This window comes from Anomaloglossus baeobatrachus, chromosome 1 (genome assembly GCF_048569485.1).
Source record: "Anomaloglossus baeobatrachus isolate aAnoBae1 chromosome 1, aAnoBae1.hap1, whole genome shotgun sequence".
NCBI classification, from domain to species: Eukaryota; Metazoa; Chordata; class Amphibia; order Anura; family Aromobatidae; genus Anomaloglossus; species Anomaloglossus baeobatrachus.
The window spans coordinates 787,888,379-787,903,932 of record NC_134353.1 but is presented as its reverse complement, the minus strand read 5'-3'; the positions used below and the strand labels follow the sequence as shown (position 1 = coordinate 787,903,932).

At 46.4% G+C, this 15,554-nt stretch overlaps 1 protein-coding gene across 1 annotated transcript in view; it reads right to left on the bottom strand.

The window, feature by feature from the left end:
• The window catches only part of DTWD2 (DTW motif tRNA-uridine aminocarboxypropyltransferase 2), a 382,802-nt gene that overhangs the window by 221,885 nt on the left and 145,363 nt on the right, over positions 1–15,554 (bottom strand). Inside the window, exon 3 of the mRNA XM_075341886.1 lies at positions 9,167–9,257. Within this exon, the coding sequence (XP_075198001.1) occupies positions 9,167–9,257 (91 nt within the window). The remainder of the gene's footprint in view (positions 1–9,166; positions 9,258–15,554) is intronic.

Below are 15,554 nucleotides of genomic sequence, written 5' to 3'. Positions count from 1 at the left end.
CCAGTGAAGTGTATACGAAAAAGAACTTATCAATGCATATTATGCCCATGAAGGTAAAGGCCCAGTCACACACAACGACTTACCAGCGATCCCGAAAATGATGCGACCTGATAGGGATAGCAGGTAAGTCGCTGGGAGGTCGCAGGTGAGATGTCACACAGTCAGATCTTACCAGCGATGCAGGAACAATACAGGTCGCAGTAGCGACCTGTATAACGATCTCAGCAGTCACTGTGACCCTGTCACACAGTGTCAAACACAGCGATGTGTCCTGCCCAGCAGGACATCGCCTTTGAAGAAAATTGCCTGGACCATTCTGCAACGACTAGAGATCTCACAGCAGGGGCCTGATCGCTGGTAGGTGTCCCACATAACAAGATCGCTAACGGGATCGCTACTACATCACAGAAACCGTGACTCAGCAGCAATCTTGCTAGCGATCTCGTTATGTGTGACGGTACCTTAAGTCTATGTCCCTTGTGTAGTAGGTGCTCTGAATTACTTGCTGGCCCAAAGCCCAGTGAATGCACTGTATACCTGTTTATTTCTGAATGCATTCTTTTTGCAAAAATGACAATCTACAAGGCGAGGAATGTCTCTTTTGCTAACAAACAATATGGTATGTCCTAAACTTTGGGTTAAAATGCTTTTTTTATCCCTAAATAAACATGCCGCTTCATTTTCTAATCAAACTCTAGAATATTTGATATCTCCTTCAGGGTAGTGCACATGTTTAGGATTTGGTACAGAAATTTCTGCACCGTTTCTGCATCTCTTGGCAGAAAAAATGCAAAGGCAAAAACACGCATTTTGCCGTGTTTTTGGTGTGTTTTTGGTGCAGATTCTTACCATTCATTAGAATGAGTGAAATCTGGAGCAAAAACGCTGAAAGAATTGACATGTTGTGGATTTATTTTCTCTGTACCAAATCTAAAAAGGGAAAATACCCATCATGCGCACGAAACTTCAGGACTCTCAATGACTTTGCTGACATCAGGATTCCCTTTAGGTTCTGTGACAAATCAGCACTCAAAACCACATAAAAAAACGCAATAAAAACACAATGTATACACATGGCCTAAGAAGGAATCTATCAGCACAAAATGAACATTCAAGCTAAGCCACTGGCAGACGCAGATGTCGCGGGTGGAGGAGGGGACGCCGCGCTCTCCCACTGCTCGGGTCCGGCTGCCGCGGCTGACGCGGCCTGCCGCTGCTCGGTGGCTCGAGCGATGGGCCGGATCCCGGGGACTCTAGCGGCGCTCCTCGCCCGTGAGTGAAAGGGGGGTTTGGGTGTGGGGATTGTTTATTGTCCGTGACGCCACCCACGGTTGTGGTGATTGAGTGTACACCACCGCTGCTCTGGCTGGGGATCCCGGGAGTGATGGTATAGAGCAGCCAGTTGTTGTGTTGTCCCTCCGTGGGTAGGGGTTGGTGATCCCGGGGCCCAAGGGATGGAGTTGGGATGGTGAGCAGGCGGGCAGGGGGCCTGTGGAGGTGCAGGGGCGCAGGGGCAGTGCTGTGCCACACGGCACGGAGGTACTCACTCAGCCAGTAAACACGACACAGTTCTCGGTAAACAAACGGCTGGTTGGACGGGTCCCTTAGACGGTTGCGCTGCTGATATCCCCTGCAGGTGACGGTGACGGTTTCTTTCCTGCACCTATATGTTGTTGTTTGGTTGCGATGGGTTCCCACTGGTAACCCGCTCCCCGGCCTGGATATGAACCGGAGGAGCTCCACTCTTGCCCGCAGGCGCTGGCCCTGGGAAACTGGTGCCTTGGCGGTGGCGGTGTCTCCCCTTTACGGTCGGACTGTTGCCTTCAATCGGGACTTAGTTGTTGAGAGACAGTCGTCCCCTTCACTGACGGATTTGGCAAATTATGGCGACTCCTAGCCTTGCCGGGATCCGAAAGGCCCCTGCCCTGGTGCTGACTAATCTTCGTATACCGCTCCAGTACCGCCGGGTCACCACCCGTCCACGGTCCTTTCGGCAACCTCCAATCAGTCTCGTCTGCAGACGGTCACCGCCGTCTGCCAACCTTGCTGTCTCAGTCCGGGGCACACACCCGGACTAACTTCAGGCTTCTTTCTGTCACTTTCTCTGTTGCTCTTACTTTAGCTCCTCTACCACTTCACTTCACTTCCTTTCACTTTCCACTCTAAAGCTAATCTGCCTGGTTTTCCCGCCTCCAGAGCTGTGAACTCCTCGGTGAGTGGAGCCAACCGCCTGGCCCACCCCCTGGTGTGGACACCAGCCACTGGAGGAAGGCAACAAGGATTTTTGTTTTGACTTCGGTGTGCCTGCAGGGAATGTGGGGTGCGTGTGGTGTTGTGACCTGTGACCCCTGGCTTGCCCAGGGCGTCACATTCCCCCTAGCAAAACGCAGACCGTCCTCGGGCTGCCCGTCCAACACCGGTTTTATTTTCCTTTTTGTTTTCTGGAAAAATAGAAAAACGGTAACATATATACAATTTATGGCATCCTCCCACATCGGGAGGTTCAATTCTTAAACGTTGCAAACGGTTTACGGTTACGGTCTCCGCTATCTCCCACCCAAGCAACCTGGCCCTGATGCTGCCCCTAAAACCCAGGCAGCACCCCCTGACCCAAGTCCAGCACAAGTTACCCGAGCGGGATCTGTCCTTCCCCTCCAGAGGGTAGCCACCGGTTCCTGTGGTGGCTGGGCCCCAGCCGGCTCTACTGCGGGCCCTCCCTCTAACCTGCCTCTACGGAGGCGGCATTGCGGAAACGGTAACGGTAAAACAACTTATTTACATGCCACTAACGTTTGTGGTTGCCCTGCAAGTTCACGGGCTTGTCCATGGAAAGTTCTCCATGCAACTTTTTAAACGGTCCCCACGGGGACAACGGTGCCGGCAACAGCCGATTTTCTCTCAATCACGGTAGATAATCTGGTTACTTTTCGGTAATCATCATTTTCATCATTTTTCAAACTTTTCAAACAAACAGAGTGGTGGTCCCAACGGGGACGGGACAACGGTGCTCCGCTGCCATTACTCCGGATATTCAGCTTCATCCGAGGGAGGGGGTGCAGAACTCACTCGGCTCTCCTGGCTGCCCCTCAGTTTTGCATCTAGGGCGAACCACCCCCTCTCTCCACAGTGCCGGGTATACTGCACGATGTCACCCGGCATCAGGTTACGGCCGGGGTGCTCCTCGGGCAGGTGGGCATTCACGTCCCGCCGGGCTATAAACACTTCGGCCTCCAGGCCCGGTTCATAGATAAACCCATAGCCCCGGCGGACATCAAACCGCCTCACCTGTCCTTCATACAGCGGGCCCCGGAAACGGAACGTCGCCTGGCGGAGGTTCTCATTCTCTCGGATTGCCCGTGCCACCAATTCGGCTTTCTTTTTCTCCCTTTCACCGATCTCCGGACCCAGCGGTACCGGCTCCCTGTCCCAATACGGTGCTGCTGCGAGCTCCGGCGCACGGGTCGGGCCCCGCGAGACATTTTGGACGCTGCCCACTGTCAGGGATCTGGGCGGCAGGTCCCGCAGCGTCTTGGCCTTGGGCGCCGCTTTGCAGCGACAACCCGGCGCTACCTCAGCCGAGGTGTGGGGGATGGGCACAGGGGCTTTCCGCAGCTGGGCCTCCGGCTCGGAACGGGTCATCAGCTCCGGCTCGGGGGACTTCTCAGGGGCCGCCTTCGGTGCAGACTTCGGGGCCTTCCATGGCAGCACTTCCGACTTGCTACGGGCTCCGGCTACAGGTCGGCCCGCCGGGGCGGGCATGCTGGGTATCGCTACCGGTTGCGGTGGCAGCGGGCCTAGTGGCGGGGTCACAGCTTCCGAGACGGGTGGCGAGGGAGGTAACAGGGCGAGAGGGCTTGGACCGGGTCCCGCAGCCGCGATAACCGGCCCTTCAAGGGCATCGGGGCGTGGGTCACTCACTCTCTCTTCCTCAGCTTCCTCCTCACGTCTCCGCACGGTCGCTATAACGTCCGCCATGTCGGCCTCCCACTCCTCCATGAGGAGCTGCATCTTGACCTGCAGCCTTTGATAGAGCTGCGCGGTCCGGATCTCCACCCACGCCGCGGTTCCCGGCGCGGGGGATACGGTGCTGCGGGACGGCATCCACATTCTGCTGGTGACTTCTTCCAGGAACAGGGTGACTGCAGAGTCCTGGCGTCCCTGCTTTTATAGCTGCGTTCACATGCAGCCAGCCGCCATCGCGTCCCCCTTAGCTTCTTTCCGGCCCCTCCTCTGTCGGGGCGGGGTTTTGGCCTTCGCGCCTCCACTACTTGAGAAGACGCTCGAGCGGGGACTTTTCGCGCCAAAGATGGCGGCTTCTGAAATTTTCTGGCCGGACACCTCCGGCGGTAACAAGGCGCACCTCTACCAAACAGCAGAGCGGTAGGATCCTGTTTGTGACGCCAAGTTGTCGCGGGCGGAGGAGGGGACGCCGCGCTCTCCCACTGCTCGGGTCCGGATGCCGCGGCTGCTGCGGCCTGCGGCTGCTCGGTGGCTCGAACGATGGGCCGGATCCCGGGGACTCTAGCGGCGCTCCTCGCCCGTGAGTGAAAGGGGGGTTTGGGTGTGGGGATTGTTTATTGTCCGTGACGCCACCCACGGTTGTGGTGATTGAGTGTACACCACCGCTGCTCTGGCTGGGGATCCCGGGAGTGATGGTATGGAGCAGCCAGTTCTTGTGTTGCCCCTCCGTGGGTAGGGGTTGGTGATCCCGGGGCCCAGGGATGGAGTTGGGATGGTGGGCAGGCGGGCAGGGGGCCTGTGGAGGTGCAGGGGCGCAGGGGCACACACCCGGACTAACTTCAGGCTTCTTTCTGTCACTTTCTCTGTTGCTCTTACTTTAGCTCCTCTACCACTTCACTTCACTTCCTTTCACTTTCCACTCTCAAGCTAATCTGCCTGGTTTTCCCGCCTCCAGAGCTGTGAACTCCTCGGTGGGTGGAGCCAACCGCCTGGCCCACCCCCTGGTGTGGACACCAGCCCCTGGAGGAAGGCAACAAGGATTTTTGTTTTGACTTCGGGGTGCCTGCAGGGAATGTGGGGTGCGTGTGGTGTTGTGACCTGTGACCCCTAGCTTGCCCAGGGCGTCACACAGACAGAAACGCGCGCCTATGTAAGAACAGTATATGAGTCCTTTTCAGTCTGATAACTCATAAAAATTCACAATCCCACCTGTTTTGAAAGTGGAAATGCCCCCCCCACCTCTAAGGCTGCACAGATTGCACCAATATGTCTACCCCTGAACTAAGCACAGGACCTCATATGGGGCATTCATATACAAATCTGCTGTTGTGTTTGATCAAAATTGGCCTTTATTCAAATAAGCTAATGAGGCAGCTCAATGCACCTTCCCACCGCCATGGTTTCCAACTATTTTCACGCTCATCATCTTTAATTGACAGCTCTAGCTTTACAACAACCAGAGGGGCAGACAGGTGATAAACAAGAAGGTGAGATGGTGAACTGAGAGTACACCTAGAATAGCTATTTTAAGTAAAGTAAGATTTTTAGCATACTCAGTGATAACCTTTTATTAGAGATATGTCCACTACAAAGTGTTGTGCTTGATATTAACAGTTATTTTGTGCTGCCAGATTCCCTTTACATTTTATTACTTGGAATACAGTCATGGACTAAAGTATTGGCATTCTTGAAAATCTTCCAGAAAATGAATTTTTCTCAAAGAAAATTATTACATGTTTTGTCATACAAATGTTTATTTCCTTTTATGTGTATTGAAACAGCACACAAAATCAGAGAAAAAAAGCTAAATTGGACATAATTTCATACAAAACTCCAAAAATGGGCAGGACAAAATTGTTGGCACCCTCAACATAATTTTTGGTTGAACATCCTTTGGAATAAATAACGACAATCGCTTCCTATAACCATCAACAAGCTTCTTACACCGCTCAGCTGGAATTTTGACCCACTTGTCTTTGCAAACTCCACCAGGTCTCATATTTGAAAGCTGCCTTCTCTCAACAGCAATTTTAAGATCTCTCCACAGGTGTTCAATGGGATTTAGATCCAAATTCATTGCTTGCCACTTCTGAATACTCCAGCACTTTGTGTCCATCCATTTCTGGGTGCTTCTTGAGTACGTTTGGGGTCATTGTCCTACTGGAATACCCATGACCTAGAACATGAACCCAGCTTTCTGACACTGGGAGCTACAATGCGACCCAAAATCCTTTAGTAATCTTCAGATTTCATGATGCCTTGCACACAGTCAAGGCATCCAGTGCCATAGGCAGCAAAACAACCCAAAAACATCTTTGAACCTTCACCATATTTAACTGAAGGTACTGTGCACTTTTCTTTGTAGCCTTCAATTCATTTTTGGTAAACAGTAGAATGATGGGGTTTACCAAAAAGCTCAATCTTGGTCTCATCTGTCCCTAAGACGCTTTCCTACGAAGATTCTTGGCTTACTCGCATACATTTTGGTAAACTGCAGTCTAGCTTTTTTATGTCTCTGTGAGCAGTCGGGTCCTCCTGGGTCCGCTGTCATAATGTTTAATTTCATTCAAATGTTGACAGATTGAATTTCTTTGTTACTTGATTGGAACTGCATTTCCATCCAAAACATCCTAAGTTGCAAACTTTCATCAATTTTTATCTGCCATAAACATACAAGATTAGCTACAGTGTCATGTGTTGTAAATGTCTGGATAATTTTGCATACCATGGACCAGGGCTGTTGAGTCGGTAAGCAAACCCCTGACTCTGCTCCCTGCTGTGGGAGTGGAATATTTTTATCTGCGACAACGTTTTGCTGCTACATGTCCTCCAAATTAATACAGGTAATGAGTGCAGAGTAGCAGAGCTTCTTAAACAAAAATGAACAGATCTGTGAGAGCCAGAATTCTTGCTCTTTGGTAGATGATCAAAAACTTATTTCATGCAATCAAATGCAAGTTTATTGCATAAAAATCATACAATTGGGTTTTCTGGATTTTTTTTATTATTTTTAGTGATGAGCAAGTGTAATCTTTACTATTCGCTACTTGCACAGATAGTATGGTATTTGGGTAAAGGGGACTTTACACGCTGCGACATCGCTAATGCGGAGTAGTTGGGGTCACGGAATTTGTGACGCACATCCGGCCGAATTAGCGATGTTGCTGCGTGTGACACCGATGAGCGATTTTGCATCGTTGCAAAAACAAGCAAATTCGCTCATCGGTGACATGGGGGTCCATTCTCGATTATCGTTACTGCAGCAGTAACGATGTAGTTCGTCGCTCCTGCGGCAGCACACATCGCTATGTGTGACGCCGCAGGAACGAGGAACCTCTCCTTATCTGCCTCCCAGCCGCTATGAGGAAGGAAGGAGGTGGGCGGGATGTTCCGGCCACTCATCTCCGCCCCTCCGCTTCTATTGGGCGGCCGCTCAGTGACGTCGCTGTGACGCTGCACGGACCGCCCCCTTAGAAAGGAGGCGGTTCGTCGGTCACAGCGACGTCGCCGGGCAGGTAAGTATGTGTGACGGGTCTGCGCGATGTTGTGCGGCACGGGCAGCGATTTGCCCGTGTCGCACAACAGATGGGGGCGGGTAACCACACTAGCGACATCGGGACCGATATCACAGCGTGTAAAGTAGCCTTTACTCGTTACATTGTGAGTTTTTGCGTACTCACCTCACGATATTTGTATGTCCCGCCCAGCAGATTTGGCGTCTGATTTGCAGCCACTAAACATGCTGAGCTTCTTAACCAATCACAGTAACGCCGCAGCCATTTTGCTTGTTGCATTTGTTTGATTGGCTAGCCGCGCTTCATACTTATCGATCACAGGAGTGGGAGAGCGAGAGAGAGCGGGGGAGAGAGAGAGAGCGGGAGAGAGAGAGCGGGAGAGAGAATGAACGGGATAGAGAGAATGGGAAAGATAGCACGTGGGAGAGTGAAAGGGGGAGAGAGAGAGAGCAAGAAAGAGCTATAGATATGTATATATGCAGGCATATTCTTCAAGCTCTCCCCATTCAGCGTCATCACTTTCCCATCCCCCAGACCTCTTTGTTGGGTCCAGCAGACAATTACTCTAATTTCCAATTGAGAGAGAGTGAGAGAGAGAGAGAAAGAACGGGAGAGAAAGAATGGCAAAGAGAGAGAACGGGAGAGAGAGCGGGAGTGAAAGGGGGAGAGAGCGAGAGCAAGAGAGAGATATAGATATATATATATGCAGGCACATTCTCCAAGCTCTCCCCATTCAGCTTCATTACTTTCCCATCCCCCAGACCTCTTTGTTGGGTCCAGCAGACAATTACTCTTATTTCCAATTGAGAGAGAGACCGGGAGTGAGAGAGCGAGAGAAAGAGAATGGGAAAGAGAGAGAAAGAACGGGAGAGAGAGAATGGCAAAGAGAGAGAACGGGAGAGAGAGCGGGAGTGAGAGTGAAATGGGGAGAGAGAGAGAGAGCAAGAGAGAGATATAGATATATATATGCAGGCACATTCTCCAAGCTCTCCCCATTCAGCTTCATTACTTTCCCATCCCCTAGACCTCTTTGTTGGGTCCAGCAGACAATTACTCTCATTTCCAATTGACTTGCATTGTACTCACTATTCAGTGCGAATAGGTGAGTATTATAAAGTACTCGTTACGAGTATAGCGATTACGAATATTACGGTGTTCACTCATCACTAATTATTCTGCCTGTCTCAGTTGAAGTGTACCTATGATAACAATTACAGACCTCTCCATTCTTTGTAGGTGGGAAAACTTGGAAAATCAGCAGTGTATCAAATCCTTAATTTCCCCACTGTAGACTCTCCTCAGTGGCAGCTCTCATCTCCAATATCTCAGTAATGGAAAGTCTTCACTTAATACAGATTTTACCTCAGAATTAAGAATTTTGGTAATGACTGATGAATTATGGCAGAGAAAGAAGCAAATTTAACTGATAAGATATATTACAAAGTAGCTTATTGTCCTGTTTACTATTGATTTATTAAATAAAAATTAAAATGTCGCTTTACCTATTCACTGTCTTTAACACAAAACAGATATGGAAATAACAGGTCAACTGTTAAAAAGAAAGCACTAATTACGTCAGCTCTCGGCACAGCAGGAAGTTGGAGATGATGGGAGATAATGTGCGATCTTTTCCCACAACTCTAGAGCAGACCTGGTGAATGAACTTGAACCTTTCCCATATCTCTACTCACCTCAGCCGGGTGCTGAACAATGTATAAACCTGTGGAAACACTGAGAGGATGAGGCGGCAGGAAAGGACACAGGCACACCTTCTCAGGACGGCTAGAAGAATAGGAGAAAAAAAGGTTAATAGATATCGGGGAAAAAACATAAGACAATGACTATTATTGAAAGAGAATTCCTAACAGTGAAAAGATCATCAGTGCCTTCATATTTCGTGATACTACTATGATTATTACATGTTTCCACTATTAAAGCATAAAAACTGTACAAATACAGTTACATTTCTTTTCCTTGGCTTCAGCTTAGATGGAAATTCTGAGGCAAGACCTAAGACAGAACACAAGCCTCAGATTTCCAGATCTCCCTATTAACCTATCCAAAGACCCCCATCTCAAATATTTATAGCATGCTTGCTCACCAATTTCCTAGTGAATAGTGGCACATGCGCAGCCACCTCTCTATTACGCATGACGGGACCCTGTTTTTAAGACAGATATGGATCCTACTGGTGAGAACCACGTCTAGCAGACATTTATGGCATATTCTGTGGTAACAGCATATCTCGTAGCTATGTCATAAATAAATGGGGTAGATCTGCCCCATTAATTGTGGATGAAGGCCATTTTAGCATGGAAAACACAATTCATTTTTTCATCTCAGTGCATCCACGAGCTATAACCTCTTTATTTGCCTAGTTGAAGGACGCTAAGGGGCACTTTGCACACTACGACATCGCAAGCCGATGCTGCGATGCCGTGCATGGTAGTCCCCGCCCCCGTCGCAGCTGCGATATCATAGTGATAGCTGTCGTAGCAAACATTATCGCTACGGCAGCCTCACATGCACTCACCTGCCCTGCGACGTCGCTCTGGCCGGCGAACCGCCTCCTTATTAAGGGGGCAGGTCGTGCGGCGTCATAGCGATGTCACACGGCAGGCGGCCAATAGAAGCGGAGGAGCGGAGATGAGCGAGACGTAAACATCCCACCCACCTCCTTCCTTCCGCATAGCCGGCGTGAGCTGCAGGATGCAGGTAGGAGATGTTACTTGCTCCTGCGGCTTCTCACACAGTGATGTGTGCTGCCGCAGGAACGAGAAACAACATCGCAACATCGGTATTTCCCAATTCATGGAAATGCCGGATCCTACGCCGATGATACAATAACAGCGCTTTTGCGCTCGTTAATCGTATCAAATCAAAGGATTTACACACTCCGATATCGACTGCGACGCCGGATGTGCGTCACTTTCGATTTGACCCCACCGACATCGCAGCTGCGATGTCATAGTGTGCAAAGTGCCCCTTAGGGCGTTCACAAATTTGTGCATGTTAAACTGGCCACATCATATTGGCTGCATAGCTATATAACAGGTAATTTTTATTCTTTAATTTCTCCCCTTGGGTTCGAAAATAATTCCTTGCAAAATTTAGATTCTAATTTATAGTAAGACCAAGGAGCTATTAACACATATGGGGCAGATTCTTTTCCCTCCGTATGACATTAACCAATCATAAGCACGAGGCGTCATGCAGGGGAGAAAAAATAACGCTCCCAAAAATCTAAGGACAGGCTTTTTCTGTAAGGCTATGTGCGCACTGTGCGTTTTTCGCCACGTTTTTTGAGTGCGTTTTTGGTCAGAAAACTGCATGACATTGCTTCCCCAGCAATGTCTATGAGTTTTCATTATTGATGTCCACACAGTGCTTTTTTTTTAGCTGCGTTTTTAAGCTGACAAAAAAAAAACAATGTCAATAATTTTCTCCATTTTTCTGCAAAAAAAAAAAAAACGCAGCAAAACGCAGGAACAAAAACGCAGCAAAATGCATCGAAATGCGGTAAAAACTCATTTGTTTTTACCGGTGCATTCTTTCCACTAGTGCGTTTTTGTGCGTATTTTGTGGGCAAAAACGCACAAAAAACAGCGTCAAAAAAACGTAGCATGCGCGCATAGCCTAAGAGACGTAATGACACACATCTCTGCTCTCTGTAGCACCATATGTGGAGAGCTATAGGTAATTACAAACACCTCGAGCAGCTTTCATCTCAAGGCACTGTCTGCCCTGCTCCCCCGCACACTAACCGCTGTGAAATGAAAGCTGCTAGAGACTAATTATGATTGGTCAACGTCATGTCAAAGAAAAAGGTAACCAGCCCCAAAGAAGAATCTAAGGAAACACTCTTTGGCTTAGCATGAAATGGAATATAAACTTTACATGCAAATATCTCTGCAAAAAAAGAAGAAATTAAAAAATAAAAGCTAGGTTTTTATTCTGACAAATTTTCAGTCTACGGAGTTTAAATAGGAATGGAATAAAAAATTATTTCACAGTTTTATTTTTTATTTTAATAGGCCTATTCTCTCAATTTATAACTTTAGTTTATGGATTTCATGTTTATAACACTGTAGTTTGTATCATTTAAAGACAATCTTATTTTTTTTAATTCTATGTGTAAGAATTTCTTTTGTGACATCTAGGTATTTTTATGTGTAATCATTTGTTCCTTATGATAAGATGACTGTGATATTACATAGAAAAAGTCCAAAAACAGACTGTGGTGAAATATAATGTACAGGTTCTGCATTATTCTTTAACCCCCTTCCTGACATATGACATACAGTTACATCATATGTTTTGTTACTGACTTTGATGTGGGCTGCACATTTCCCGGCAGATGATGATTGAATTATTCATGTTAAATGCCTCTGCCAATCTCTGGGGGACAGTCATTCTATGTGCCCATCAGCACACTTGTGATGTAAACATGTAGATTTGATAAGTTGCCATGAAAGCTGGCAGTCTGCTAAAATCGCCCCATGCTTGTCATGATGTTTTTCTTCTGAAAGTCACCATTTAGTTGGTGTTCATAGGAGACTGTGATTTTCACTATACATAGTAGTGCTAATGCACTGCTATGTATAGTACAAGCAATGAGATGATCACAGCTTTAAGTCTCATAAGGGGGCTAACAAATACAGTGTAAAGTTATAAAAATGTTTTAAAAATTATTAAAAAATTTTTAAAAAACCTAAAAGCTTAAGTCACCACCCTTTTTCTCCATTAAAAATAAATCAATTAAAAAATACACATATTTGGTATTGCTAGTTTTGTAAAATCCTGAAGTATAAAAATATATATATATATAAACCTTATCGGTAAATTATGTAATGAGAAAGAAAAATCAAAATGGCAGAATTATGTTTTTGACAGTTACAACATTTAAATAAAATGTAATAACTGATCAAAATATCGTATCGACTCCAAAATGGTATCAGTAAAATTGTAAGCTTAGGGTACAAAAAATAAGACATCACACAGATCAACATGCCGAAAATGTAAAACATTTTTGGTCTCAGAAAAAAAGTCACAGAAGCATTTTTTTTTTTGCAAATGTATGATTTTTTTTTCCCCACTTAAATAAGAATGAAAAAAGTATATGTTTGGTATCTGAAACCCCATAGCAAAAGTCTGAATGGGCCTTCCCCCCAAGAAAAAGTTAAATAATCAACAGGTGTTCTTAAATTCAGGTATGCATTGTCCAAGAAAGAAATTGCAATGAAATAGAAGTTACATAATACATTGTGCCATGTGTCATTATACATCAAGCCATAAAACATTGTGCCATAATAAAAGGTGCCATAATACACTATGCCATACACACTATGCCATACAAAACAATGGCGCCATGTGCAATAATACATCGTGCTATGTGCCATAATACATTTTACCATGTGCCATAATACATCATGCCTTAAAACATAATTTTATATAACTTTGTGCCCTAACAGATCGTGCAAATACACATCAAGCCATAATACATCATTCCATAATACTCGGTGCCACTATACATTGTGCCATGTGCATACATGGTGTTAATGCAGCACAAATACCAATAGTAAGTTGAATTGTCATAATATATGGTGCCATAAAACATTGAGCCATTATACATCATTCCATAATACATTATGCTATAAAATTTCATACATGGAGAAGCTGCCATGCCCCCAGACAAAGTACATAGATAGCTGGCTGGCCATTATTATCTACAGTTAGGTCCAAAAATATTTGGACAGTGACAATTTTCGCGAGTTGGGCTCTGCATGCCACCACATTGGATTTGAAATGAAACCTCTACAACTGAATTCAAGTGCAGATTGTAACGTTTAATTTGAAGGTTTGAACAAAAATATCTGATAGAAATTGTAGGAATTGTACACATTTCTTTACAAACACTCCACATTTTAGGAGGTCAAAAGTAATTGGACAAATAAACCAAACCCAAACAAAATATTTTTATTTTCAATATTTTGTTGCGAATCCTTTGGAGGCAATCACTGCCTTAAGTCTGGAACCCATGGACATCACCAAACGCTGGGTTTCCTCCTTCTTAATGCTTTGCCAGGACTTTACAGCCGCAGCCTTCAGGTCTTGCTTGTTTGTGAGTCTTTCCGTCTTAAGTCTGGATTTGAGCAAGTGAAATGCATGCTCAATTGGGTTAAGATCTGGTGATTGACTTGGCTATTGCAGAATGTTCCACTTTTTTGCACTCATGAACTCCTGGGTAGCTTTGGCTGTATGCTTGGGGTCATTGTCCATCTGTACTATGAAGCGCCGTCCGATCAACTTTGCGGCATTTGGCTGAATCTGGGCTGAAAGTATATCCCGGTACACTTCAGAATTCATCCGGCTACTCTTGTCTGCTGTTATGTCATCAATAAACACAAGTGACCCAGTGCCATTGAAAGCCATGCATGCCCATGCCATCACGTTGCCATCACGTTGCCTCCACCATGTTTTACAGAGGATGTGGTGTGCCTTGGATCATGTGCCGTTCCCTTTCTTCTCCAAACTTTTTTCTTCCCATCATTCTGGTACAGGTTGATCTTTGTCTCATCTGTCCATAGAATACTTTTCCAGAACTGAGCTGGCTTCATGAGGTGTTTTTCAGCAAATTTAACTCTGGCCTGTCTATTTTTGGAATTGATGAATGGTTTGCATCTAGATGTGAACCCTTTGTATTTACTTTCATGGAGTCTTCTCTTTACTGTTAACTTAGAGACAGATATACCTACTTCACTGAGAGTGTTCTGGACTTCAGTTGATGTTGTGAACGGGTTCTTCTTCACCAAAGAAAGTATGCGGCGATCATCCACCACTGTTGTCATCCGTGGACGCCCAGGCCTTTTTGAGTTCCCAAGCTCACCAGTCAATTCCTTTTTTCTCAGAATGTACCCGACTGTTGATTTTGCTACTCCAAGCATGTCTGCTATCTCTCTGATGGATTTTTTCTTTTTTTTCAGCCTCAGGATTTTCTGCTTCACCTCAATTGAGAGTTCCTTAGACCGCATGTTGTCTGGTCACAGCAACAGCTTCCAAATGCAAAACCACACACCTGTAATCAACCCCAGACCTTTTAACTACTTCACTGATTACAGGTTAACGAGGGAGACGCCTTCAGAGTTAATTGCAGCCCTTAGAGTCCCTTGTCCAATTACTTTTGGTCCCTTGAAAAAGAGGAGGCTATGCATTACAGAGCTATGATTCCTAAACCCTTTCTCCGATTTGGATGTGAAAACTCTCATATTGCAGCTGGGAGTGTGCACTTTCAGCCCATATTATATATATAATTGTATTTCTGAACATGTTTTTGTAAACAGCTAAAATAACAAAACTTGTGTCACTGTCCAAATATTTCTGGACCTAACTGTATATGATTTATATCTAAAGGGATACTGTTATCTAGTGGCATAACTAGAGTCTGATGGGCCCCGGTGCAAAGTTTGAGCCTGCCCCCTTTCCCCTCGCATGTTGGTCATCAGTTGAAACTTTCTAATTCCTATAAAGACATACGAGTTGCACCACTTCACCTTCATTATTCAGTAATGCTCCATCCTAGGCGACTTTCTGGTAAATATAACCCCCATTGTGATGTATATGTCCTTCATTCTGGTATATTTGCCTCCATTCACCCTGGTATATGCCCCCATCATGGCCCCATCCTGGTATGGGTCCCCATCCTGGTCGCATCCTGGTACATATGATCCCCCATCACACCGCAATACACACAGTAAAAAAATATTCAATTCAAATTGTTTAATAACGGCACAGGTGACAGCCCAGCCACTGCAGGAATCCGGCCGCTGAGTGATCACGTGTGTTGCTATTAAAGAAGATAAATATTCACTGCTCCCCGTGCACATAATCCCGCCCACCTATCAGCTTCAGTGCAAAGAAGTGGGTGGGATTATGGGCATGGAGAGCAGTGAATATTCATAGCCTTAATCGGCAGGCACCTTTCAGTGCAGGGACCCGACAGGTCTCTGTGCTGCGATGCATTTCAGATGGTTGTGCGCCCTCAGATGTACATCTAGCTGAAGCAGGCACTGGGGTCCGCGG